This window comes from Brachyhypopomus gauderio, chromosome 5, assembly GCF_052324685.1.
Source record: "Brachyhypopomus gauderio isolate BG-103 chromosome 5, BGAUD_0.2, whole genome shotgun sequence".
NCBI classification, from domain to species: Eukaryota; Metazoa; Chordata; class Actinopteri; order Gymnotiformes; family Hypopomidae; genus Brachyhypopomus; species Brachyhypopomus gauderio.
The window spans coordinates 34,031,075-34,043,435 of record NC_135215.1 but is presented as its reverse complement, the minus strand read 5'-3'; the positions used below and the strand labels follow the sequence as shown (position 1 = coordinate 34,043,435).

Genomic DNA, 12,361 nt, shown 5'->3' with positions numbered 1-12,361 from the left:
AAATTTTTGAGCCCCACACCTAAAAATTTATTGAGTTGTTGATCTATCTATCTATCTATCTATCTATCTATCTATCTATCTATCTATCTATCTATCTATCTATCTATCTATCTATCACATTTTTTGCATGTCTGCTTTTCTTATAGTTTTCTTTAGGCACTCATACATACGTGAGGCGAGTGCAGAAGGTCGTGTCCTTGAGAATCCAATTCAGTGTTCTCGGTCAGTTATGAGGTCTTTATTGAGGCTTTGGGGCATGGTCTGGAGTATCTGACTCCTTCTGATGTTGGTCCAGTTGTGGACAGAGATAGCATCGGCCATTTCCCAGACACAGTGGACGCAGAGCTGGATCAATCTCTCCCTATCTCCCACTGCATACTCACGTACTAAGCTGACTGAATGACATACTTTAACGTTTAGTCTACACCTCACATCACAACACTAGAGCACAGTATCACTCATCGGGAATGGGGTCCTAACTGAAGCCATCTTGTAAAGGATGGCACAGAGAAGAATTACTGAAAACATGGGAAAGAAACTGAAATACACTCTTAACTCTGTAGATATATGTAAGTTTTTGATATTGTGTTTGTTTAAACACATTGTTTCTGAGTATTATGGTGTGTCTATATGTGTCGCTACATTATTGGCTACCTTAGTTTGGATGAGAATCCTCCTGGAAACTAGGTCCCTTCCTGGGAGCAGGGAAGTACAGTGCACGCCAAGTTAAAATTCAACCTATTTGCATACAAATTGACCAGCTGATCCCTGCCATCCTGACAAAGCAGACTGCTTTTTCTGCTAATTGTGGCATAATCAAACACCTTATGACCAAGATTCTCTGAACACTGAGCATTTGGGCTACATCCGGACCCTCATCCGGTTCATGTCTGCATGGGTAGCCCGATGATTCTAAATTGCTGAAGAATTCAGCTGCCATTAATTTATTAGAGGTATCCGTGGAAGTCTGAAAAGTTGCGTGTATGTTCCCAGGACTATTTAAAGTGATGTGAATATTAATGGGAAATCAGAGTGCTGACTCATGCTGCATCCATGCTAGTTGCTCGAACACACACAAGGATGAGTTAAGAAAAGAAAGTACACTTGACCTCTTACATATATGTTCATTTCAAACTGCTAAATTATTATTTGCAAGCTTGATATATGAAAAAATAAAATATATATTTTTATTGCTTAATACTGAAGCGCTGCTTTGTTTTTGGTCTAATTATGCACTGCCATCTAGTGTTCATTTTTTCTTTATGCCTATTAACATTAAAGGACTGTCTGGCAATGAATGACCTTTGCTTAGAATCTGCTGTAAATTTTATATTCTGGCCAAGAGACTATAATGCTGTGAAAGCATAGGGTAACAAAGCCAACGGGGAAAAAAATGTAAAAATAATTGTTCCTGAAAGCAGGGTCGTTATCTTAGTGTCAGGCAACATATTACAAAAATGGCAGCGTATTACTATGGCTATGATTAATTTCATCTTGGATTATACTGACATAGCCATACGGAGGAATTAGACATGTCAAGCATAAGGGCTGATCTGTGTAAGATTTAAGGAGTGACATTGAGCTGGTATGAATGTCAAAAGTGTTTTTAAAATTCTCCACTAGATGGTAATAGTGAGTGGTGTGAAATCAAATCTTTGTCCTACATTCCCAAAGACCACTGGCACTCAGTGACTGCAGAGACATTCAGCCTACCGTTCAGAAGATGCTGTCATCCAATGAAAAAGCCCTGTTGTCAGGTATTTCAGTGCAGTCGAAAAAAACAAAACTCACATCGGATGAACATCAATTTAATAGATGAAAATGTATTGGATGCGGCATCAAACGCTTTGCACAGAGCAGACCCACATCTTATTAGCCCGAGTCAGTGGTCAGTGGTGAGTGGTCAGTGTACAGAGTGAGCGGTCTGAGTCCAAAGAGCTGCTGGAGTGTCTGGTGCTTTTTTTGATGTTCCCACATTCTGTACAAAGCCACCACAAAGGAGCCCTGAGATCCAGCACAAGCTGCTTATAAGATTCATTATGATCCTTTTACTGTTACACTGGGCTTGCCTATCAGGCACAGCAGACATCACCAAAATAGTGTATCATGCAAAATCCAGCAGAAAGCACTGGAGGGTTGATGATTGCATATCACTATGCTGGATAATGAACAAAGCGCTCTGAAAAGCCAGGATGTATGGAAATAACACACCAGGACGCGCGGGAATGACACACCAGGGTGAACTGAGGCATATGGAGAAAATTGAACACAGTGTGAACAGGGTCATAATGTTCTCTGGAAAAAAAAGTGCTGAATGTAAAGGCCTTTGTGTGTAACTTAAATATATCTATATCTATCTATATCTACATGAGAATGGAGGATGTGAATTGGGCCTGGGGTGCAGCACAGTTCAGTGCAGTGAGGTTCAAGGCACCAGAACAATACGCATGGTGTTAGTGTAGCCAGAGCCAGGGCGCCAGCCGGTGACCACGATCGCTACGTCACCGGTCTTGAAGTACTTCCGTGCTTTGCCTGAAAAAAAAAAAAAAATGAAGGGTGGGAGGGTTAGCATTAGTCCCTTCAAGCACCAGAATCTGTAAGAACAGCGACGTACTGTCAAGGTAATTAATCTCTGGATATGTTTACATCTTTGAGTCAAATTACACTACCCCTCCCTAACTGTCGAATGGTTTGGATCACACGTGTTGACAAAGGATCCAGCCTCGACAACACCAGCCTGACAACCGTTGCCCCCGACAGCAGAGTGTGTCCATGGAGGTGCGGTGCCCTCACCTATCTCCATGGCAAAACAGACGCGCAGATCCACGTCCTCAGCCCACACGTCATTGGCAGGCTTGGTGTAGAGGACGGGGATGATGCCCCTGTACAAGTGGCACAGACGCGCCGCATGACCGTTACGGGTCACGGCTATGATGGGTGCTCGGGGCCTGTACCTGGAGAGCAGGTGAGCAGACCTAAAGACAGACAGAGAGAGAAAGAGATCTGTAGTAAAGTCCATCCCAGGTCTTAAGAGGTGCTTAAGAGGTGCTGCTCTTTAAATAAAAACTCTTTATAGAAATCTGTTCTGTTGACCGTTTCACTGATAACTAAATCATTATAGTTACACGTGCATCTGAATGCCCTTCATCAAGTAGACGTGACTTCTCTGTACTGCAACAGCTGAATGAGGAGTTTAAATTAGCCTGTGAAATGTCAGGGTTCAGATCAGCAAAGGTCAGGCTTAGCATGCAGGAGCATTTCACCCTGCCTGGAACACAACCTATAATATGTGTCCACACACCCTTAAAACTAAACAAATACAGTCTGCATTGTATGGGTTTGTATGCATTTTAAATTGTATTTCTAAATCAGAAATAAGTGCATTGTGTAGTGTGTGCGTGTGTGTGTGTGTGTGCATGTGTGTGTGTGTGTGTGTACCTGCCGGACTGAGTAAGGACGATGATGGCAGTGGCACAGCACTTGAAGGAGGCCTCCACGGCTCCGATGGCAACAGCCTCACAGGGGTCACGTGTCAGGTGGGAGGTGCGGCGTAGCTCCTCAAACACCTGCCTGTGGAACATGGCTGCTTCAGCCTCACGGGCAATCTAGACGCAACCACACACACACACACACACACACACACACACACACACACACACACACACACACACACACACCAGAAGGAAGAAAGAGATTAAAGTTGATCTATGTAGGCAGATTAACATCCTGCCATATATTTCCACTTTTGAATATTATCAATGTTGCATATAGTTGTAATTTTAATAGTGGTACAAAGTAATTCGGTGATTCAAGAAAAATAAAATAAAATCACAGCTTTATCTGTAATGTGTATAACTAATATCTCATTGCAAGACTTGTGTATGTAACTTGCTAATATATGGAATATATTTAAAATAAATGAAAGCCTATCAGCAAGCTTTATACCACGTTTATACCAAATTTACTAAAGTTGTATCAAATTATGAAAAAACTTTGGCAGTGTAGCAAGCAGTAAATGAAGCTCCCCAAATGAATGTGATGGCAGCATCAGGATAGCCTAACAGGCAGTCTGAGTGCATGTCCAACATGGCCTTACAGGCAGTCTGAGTGCATGTCCAACATGGCCTTACAGGCAATCTGAGTGCATGTTCAGCGTGGCCTAACAGGCAGTTTGTGTGCATGCTCCACACAACAGAGCCAGGCACACAGATACACTGACACAGACACATGTAAGGTGAGCCAAAATAGACACACACAAGACAAAGAATTTAGGGACATGAGCAGTTAGTAAATCCTGGGGTTAGGCGGTGTGTAGGCTGTTATGCTACTTCAGATGTTTTTTGTTGTACAAGCATCAATAAAGAGGTTAGATACACATATGCTTCCTATATTCACAAATTAAATTATTTGTTGTACTGACAAACTATCAATGTTGCACATTTGACCAATAGGGCTGGACTATATATTATTAGTCGTTGTTACTAGGCAATATTGGCCTTTCCAATATACTGTTGAAAGCTGCATGGAAATAACCCCTTTTTATTGGGTACTAATCCAGGTGTAATTGTGTTCCTTCACAGGCTCTACGTGGCATTTGAGTGACCCTTGGAGTGTCATTGGCTGGAATAAGAGGCAGGTGGAATAAAATATGCATGGTCAATAAATAACTTCAGAAATAATTGTATGAGATCTATCACCTGCAATCTATATCCTGATACTGTCATGTTGCAGCCCCGGACCCTTCCCCTTGGGGGTGTGTTTACGTAGTCCTTGTCCGTGTATGTACAAGTGGGGGTGTGGTTGTGTGTGTGTGGTTGTGTGTGTGTGTGTGTGTGTGTGTGTGTATGTGTGTGTGTGTGTGTGTGTGTGTGTGTGTGTGTGTGTGTGTGTGTGTGTGTGTGTGTGTTCACCTGTGTCATTAGTCTAACGTGTTTCGCGCGGTGCTCGTTAGCTGAAATGTATAAAGTGTGTGTGTGTGTAACGTCTTGTGCTCGTCTTTGTCAAAGTCATACACGTTTCTATGTGTGAGTGTTCTACGTGAGCTGTCTGCGCATCGCCCACCCAGTGTCACAGATACACAGCATACCACTTGCGTTAGTACATTTATTCAGATGCAGGAAGGCTCCAGACCAGAAGGGGCAGCATCACTCTCACCTTATGCTGTGTTAGCACTGACTCCACTGGGTAGTCCCCTTTGGCTGTCTCTCCGCTCAGCATGATGCAGTCGGCCCCGTCCAGCACGGCGTTGGCCACATCACTGCTCTCAGCACGAGTGGGGCGGGGCTTCTTAATCATGCTCTCCAGCATCTGCCATTCACAGAAGCAAAAGAGCAAAACATGTATTAAATAGACATTCCGTAATATTTCAGTAATTAAAATACATTCAATTAAATCACCTGAGTAGCACAAATGATAGGTTTGCCAATCCGGTTACAGCGCCCGATCATCATCTTCTGAGCCAGGAACACCTTCTCTGTCGGGATCTCGATACCCATGTCTCCACGGGCGACCATGATACCATCACTAGCCTCCAGAATCTCATCAAATCTGACAGAGAAAAACAAAAGCAGTCGAAGCCACAAACCACAAAGTCAAAAGCAGAGCTCCTCAGCGTATATACGACGTGGCACTCTCGGTAGAGTTGACTCACTTGCGTACGCCCTCGTGGTTCTCCAGTTTGCTAATGATCTTGATGTCTTTGCCCTTCTCTCCCAACACCTTCCTAACGGCATGCACGTCTGAAGCCTTGCGGATGAAGGAGGCAAACACCATGTCCACACCCTGCTCTACGCCAAACTGCAGGTCCTGGATGTCCTTCTCAGACACAGCGGGCAGGTCCACATTAGCACCAGGGAGGTTCACACCCTTCTTGCTGCCCAACATACCACCATTCTCAATCTCACAGTTCAAATAGTCAGCACCTGGTCCAAATCCAAAATGAATAGTGTTAGTGTGAATTTTGTGAAAATAATTTTGTGATTTTGTGAAAACAATGATAATACATTTAAAAAATCCACAAAACACAAAATAAATAATGATAATGATACACACAAAAAAGTCCAAAAAGTTCACTATGTGCTTAAGGACAAGATTTTGGAAATATACAGATTACTTTTCCTAGCAAGTATAATTAGGGTCCGATCTATTTATCAAATTTCTATTCTAAAATGGCTGCTGAAACGTACCGATTTCCAGGACCTTGAGGGAAATGAGACCATCATCAACATAGACCCTGCTGCCCTCCTGGACTGCTTTAGTAATGTTCTTGTAATCAAGCCACAATGTTTTCTCATCACAGTTGTCCTTGAATTGGTCATCCAGTGTTACCTTGATTTTGTCACCTTTGTTCAGCTTCACCTCTTCAGTGCCACTCTGCAGAAAGGACACCCAACATAAAAATCACAGATGTGTCAAACACTAAGAAATGATGACCTGTGTGCAGCAGGCTGAGCTTGTCTTTTGGTCTGCCTGTCAGGCACAACTCTTTGGGGTTATGATGGCAACCAAATAACTGTACTAAAGGGGTGCCAATGGGAAAAAGTTACTGTAAGTTCAGTTTTTTGGTGAAGGTTATTTTACTCATTGAGTTAGTTTTTTTTTTATTAAAGAGTGGTTATATATTTTTTCATTTCCAGTTTTTTTTCCTTTTTCTGAGGGGTCTGGTTGAGATATGGACTAAACTGGTGTCTTGATTGGTAGATGACTATAATGTGGCCCGTCTCTTGTACGTCTGTTTTCTCTGGCTGATGTTTTCTAATATACTTTCCAATACTTGTCAGTTAATTGTTTGTATATATTATATATTTTCCTGAATATTTACAGGTGCAGAGGTCATGCTGTAATGGCTGTTGGTCCTCGGTCCCCCTTCCCTGTTCTTGTGACTCACATTTTACTTAATAGCACTGTTTTTGCAGCGAGTGTGTGCCGCAAAGCTCACTGACCTGGTGTTTAGCTCCTTCCTGCAGCTGGCTCCGTTTGCCTTAGTTTTCCCCAGTGTACTATGATGTGGTTTTAGGAACTTCCAAGATGTATCTGCATGCCTTAGATTGTACTTTTTGTTCTTGACTTTGAATAAAATGTTGTTTTTGTAAAAAAAAAAAATCTTCCAATACAGGCTTATGTTTACATTAAAGATAAATACTATTTAAATTTTATTTTAACCATATAGCCTCACCACTTTAAGCTAATTAATAAGTGGTGAGTGGATTAATTTAGCTTCACCTCCGGTAAAACCTCTCCGGTAATCACAGTCATGCAATGTACAGTCCCATACAATTTTCCCTATAGCCATTTTGGTCACACATGCATCCTTTGAATTAACTCCTCAATTAAAGAGGCCACTCAAATGAAATGGAGTAAATGAAATGATATTGTGTTGGGCAGCAGGTTTTCACAGGAAACAGTGGAAAGAATGTGTTGGGTGCTGGGAGCTAAACCAAAAACTTACACCCTTGATGAGCCCAGTCCTGATCTCAGGCCCTTTGGTGTCCAGGGCAATGGCCACCGGTTTGTACTCTAGGCTCCCGGATCCAAAGCTCTCAGTGGCTTCACGCACATTCTTGATGGTTGAAGCGTGGTACTACAGGACAGAGAAGTACACCTTACTGAAGTGAACATTTATGGATTACCATATTTCACTCTCAAAACTAAGTTTCATGTGAATACGTTAAAGGATATTTTAAATATTAATAAAGTGCCCTGTGGTGGCCATATGCAAAGTTTCACAATTGTTTATGGTCTCAAAATTACTTACATAAAAAGCCAAACATCTTTAGTTGTTACATATTCTGTATATGACAGCACTTCTGCACATTTGACTGGTCCTCGCTGCTTCTTTTATTACTCAACCTATAAATAAACATCACTGGCCCTGATTTAAAAAGGCATATTTGAATGTCACTATGAATACCACAGTGTGTAATCTGATCTATGCAGCTGTAATGTCTATGGCTTGACTTGCTGCACCCCTAACTTCCTGATATCAGAGCTGAGGTTCAGACAAAGATCTAGGGCATAGCTCCTCTGCTATAATTAGCTCGGCCAGCTGACTCTACACTCCATACATTACAAATATATTTTTTTAATATCATTATTTGTTTTTCAGGTACAAAGCCACTATCAATGCATTTGCTTATTTCACCTCTCAGGAATCACCCTAACCACCATAGACATCACCCTAACCACTGTAGGAATCACTGCTTTCCAAGACTCTGAGAAAGCACAATATATTGATGGTTCACTGGTGAAAATCTGTCAGCAAAAGTTATACTGGACATTTCAGTTATTTCTCACCCCATAGAGCTGTGATAAATTAGTGTTTTTTTGTGTAATGGAATACATTCTAAAAATTAACTTTAGCCCGCAGGCCTGCTACATTAAAGTATATATGCATACAGTAAGACACAGCCAAGAGCAAACAGGTTAGTTAATACAAGTTGAAACACAGGATCTCTTTTTTACATAACTTTTATGACTTGGTAGTCTATGGCTTCACTTAGACAACAGGGCAAGATAATGCCATCCATCTAAATATAGGACCTAAAAATTAAATATCAAACATATCACATGAAGATGTGGTGTCAAAACGCGATGAACTTATCAGATGGCACGCAAACGCCATGGCTTTTAAAGCAAGAGGTCAACACACTGCAGTAAAGCTCAAAGTCATCTCTGCTACACTGCAGTGCAAAGGCACTGAGTAGTGCATAAGAAACCAGATCAGCTTACAGACATTCAAATTTCCGAATGTAAAAAGGAAATATTCCTGTGTAGAAGACTGTGCTGTGGAAAGAAAAATCAACTAAAGTGACTTTATGACTAAAGTGGCCATATAAATAAAATTGATAGTTTCACTTAGATCTTTCCTTGTACTGTATCCAGTGTAGTGGCTGTCTCTATTAGGAACACTTTTAGAATCATATGATCCTTTCTGGCATTCAGGTACACTGGTAGTAGTGGGAAGCAGCAACCTCGTGAGTTCCATGAGAGAAGTTCAAACGTGCAACGTTCATGCCAGCCTTGATCATCTCCTTCAGCTTCTCCACAGATGCAGAAGCCGGCCCTGCAGCAGGACACAATTCAAACACTTCAATCTTGCTTTCAGCCTTCCGGTAGCTAAAACACGCACACAATGTTAAGCAAAGTGCAGGGAAAGACCTTGGTGAGGGAATATCCTATTCAAAAATGATGCTATCATCACTGATATGGGTGTCTAAAGTGGGGATGAGGAAGGTGTCCACTGACCAATTGTGCAGACGATGCCAGTGTTGCGAGACACTGTGGGCTCGGAGTCGATGTCCAGCAGACATATGTGTTCCAGGAAGGTGTCTGCCACAGCTGCACGGAGCTGCTGGGTGTGGATGATGGAAGACCCCGTATCCTTAGACATGACTGATGCTGTGTCTTCTGGAAAACTCCTGGACAAATAGAGAAAATGATGACAAAATATTATAATCTGTGGCCATATTCTATGACTAAAATATCTAGAATTCCACTGAAAAAGTAATTAAAGCCACTAATAAGTAAAGGAGTGTCATAACTACTGTTTTTGTTTCTAGAGTAACTTATTCAAAAAAAAAAAAACAAATGGGCCCAGATATTGCCATCAGTGCATGAAGGAAGCACTAAGCATACAGTAATAGATATATAAGAAGCACAAACAAGCGAAATGTTTGGTGTTAAAACATTTATGTTCAAGAGGCATTAGAGGGCGATATCAAATCAGCCAAAATAGAGCAATGTAATTTTGTTATGCATGTTGGGAAGGTAGCACCCAGTAAACGGGAACGTCACTTGTCATAGTTTGGTATGCTACATAACACAGCCTACATATCAGTGCGTATTATTCATAAGGTCAAATGGACGGCATCTTGATGGACAAAATTTGTTTCTTATCTCCCAATTTACAATAGCATTTAGATCACACAGAAAATTACAAAATAGCCAGAACCAAATACGTCTAATATATAAATAAATGACAACAACAGCAACAATAATAATAACAACATATATGTAAAATTTTGATATATATGTAAGCCTCTATGAAGTAAATGTTTAAAGTAGACCATTAAAGTGAAACCTTTACAAGAGTTTTGTTATTTACTTTTAGTATTGCTACTGTTATTTACTAATACAATTAACCATGAACAGCCTCGATAAAGCTAGAAACGAGCACACCATATTATCAAAATAAGATTTGGTTATTACACAACTAACAATTCTTTCTGCTATAACTCTGAATCTCATTCAGTGTGCTCACATTATATTTGATATCAATACGATGCATTTATCAAAATAATTAAGTATATCCAGTAGTTTTAACACGTTAAATTATACAGTCTTACCTACCCCACTTGTTGAACTGTGCGCTCTTCGGACGGCTGCTGCCCAAGATTAATCCCTGAAGTAACCGGGACTACTTTTAAGGCACTACGTCGTATCCATCCGAGACGGCTAAAAATTACATGACAGCTCTCTGGCTGCTGCAGAAATTTCCGCGGACAATATTTTCTCACAATACGTGTAATCCGTTCTTATACTATAATAAACCATTGCGAATTTAGCAATATTTCATGGATTATTTGGAATTTTTTCTTTTTTTTCATTATTTTTAATGATGTAAGCTTAACTCTTTGACTCGGTGACCAGTCAAAAAAGACCATACATAAGAAAGTATGGGATGCTTGACAGTCTCAGTGTTTACTGATTAGTGAATAGTCGACGTCCAGCAAAGTATTTCAGGTATTACAAGTGAAAGTTCATACAGTTATTATAACTAAAGCCTGTGTAGTATGATAGAAATTGAAGAAATCATTAATTAACTCGATATTGTGCTTGTACATACACGCGCCCTCGCGCGCGCGCCTAGATACATGCGTATCTATTAATATTGTTTTTTTTTTACCATTGCTATTCTTTATATATTCCTAACCTTATGCATTTTAATCTTATTTTACTTTAGCTATTTTTTTTATTAATTTTTTCAATTATTTAATTAATCTTCAATATTCAGATATTACTTCAAATCTTCAAAATTATTAAAAACAAAAAAAATTCTCAGTTGATTTGGCTTAAAACTTCCTATTTAAGCCTGCAGGTCCCAGTGTAGTGCTGTGCATACATTCCCTATTTATCGCTTTGCGCGGCGAGAAGTGATTTAAAAGCGCTAAGATGTTTTTCACTCATAGGCTATTTGTTTGTTTTGGTTTCGGGAGCATGGATATAAAAAACAACCACATGTCGCCTCCTGCTGCATCCGTCCTGTCACAAGTTAGTGCAAAAAGCAAAACTCAATGAAATTCCTGCAAAAGCACGTACGTCGCTCAGAATTCTTTGTTTTTGCCTCAAAAGTAAATATCAATCAGCTTGTCAGTGCCATCAGAATATCTAGTCTGTGTGTCCCCGTCTATGAATAAGGCAGTCAAAATTCTCATGCTATCAGTGCAACGTGTACACTAAGTATATTCGGATGGAAATCAGATTTTGATAAGCTTTTGATTACAAGAATGCTGCACATTCTGTGACATACACTTGAAACGGTACGTGTGTGTACCTGTAAACAGCTGTTATAGTTATATAGCCTACAATTGTTTTAACATCTTTGTTTTAATGTAGCTATAAGATGTATTCAAAACCAGAGTTCTCGTTTTTACAAGTAGTTTTTACTACAGCTCTGAGAGTGATGGTAGTTTAATTCAAGTGATGTGTTGGACTTTCTTTTACAACCCTCTGAAGAGTTTACTGATGCAGCCTGTGTAAAAATTATTGAGAATGGGAGTGCTCACGCAAACCTTCGCAACCTTTTGAGGTAGAAGAGATTTTGTTGCACCTTCTTTACCACATGACCAAAGTGAGTCCATGTGAGGTTCTTTGTGATGTTTTTGCTTCCACCAGACACAGTAATATTTTGTCAAAGCTACGAGCTAAACAGAAGAACTGCACTGCAAAAAAATATTTAAGCAAAAAGTCATGATAACGTCCTTTAAAAATTTATTTTGACTTGCTGAATTAAGTTCTGTAATTTCAACTCAATTTTATGAACTTTCAGCCTTTCAACTTGTGTTTTTACATTAGTTAAATGCAGAGGTGTCAATTCCAGGTTCAGAAAGTAAAAGTCCTCACCAGGATTTTGCTCAGGCTTCCTGGATTGTGTTGATTCCACTAATTTTACCTGGATTGCACTAATTAGAAAATCTAGCAAGCTTGAGCAAAATCCTGGTGAGGACTTTTAATTTCTCAACCTGGAATTGACACCTCTGGATGAAAGGACAATTCTGAAGGAGTCAAATAAACTTAACATTCTGAGTTATGTGTCAGACTTGTGTATGGCTGTATTAATGGCTGATTACCAAAACAGAATCCT

General features: G+C 40.2%; 1 protein-coding gene across 1 annotated transcript; it reads right to left on the bottom strand.

The window, feature by feature from the left end:
- Positions 1 to 1,792: 1,792 nt before the first annotated feature.
- pkmb (pyruvate kinase M1/2b) lies at positions 1,793 to 10,447 on the bottom strand. Its single transcript, XM_077007350.1, has 11 exons — positions 10,348 to 10,447; positions 9,244 to 9,416; positions 8,970 to 9,061; positions 7,448 to 7,579; positions 6,186 to 6,372; positions 5,651 to 5,921; positions 5,397 to 5,547; positions 5,155 to 5,307; positions 3,439 to 3,605; positions 2,794 to 2,975; positions 1,793 to 2,532 (listed from the first exon to the last, which is right to left on the bottom strand). Exons 2-11 carry the CDS (start codon positions 9,386 to 9,388, stop codon positions 2,426 to 2,428), a joined length of 1,587 nt encoding a protein of 528 aa, XP_076863465.1. The 5' UTR covers positions 9,389 to 9,416; positions 10,348 to 10,447; the 3' UTR covers positions 1,793 to 2,425.
- Between the last annotated feature and the right edge of the window lie 1,914 nt (positions 10,448 to 12,361).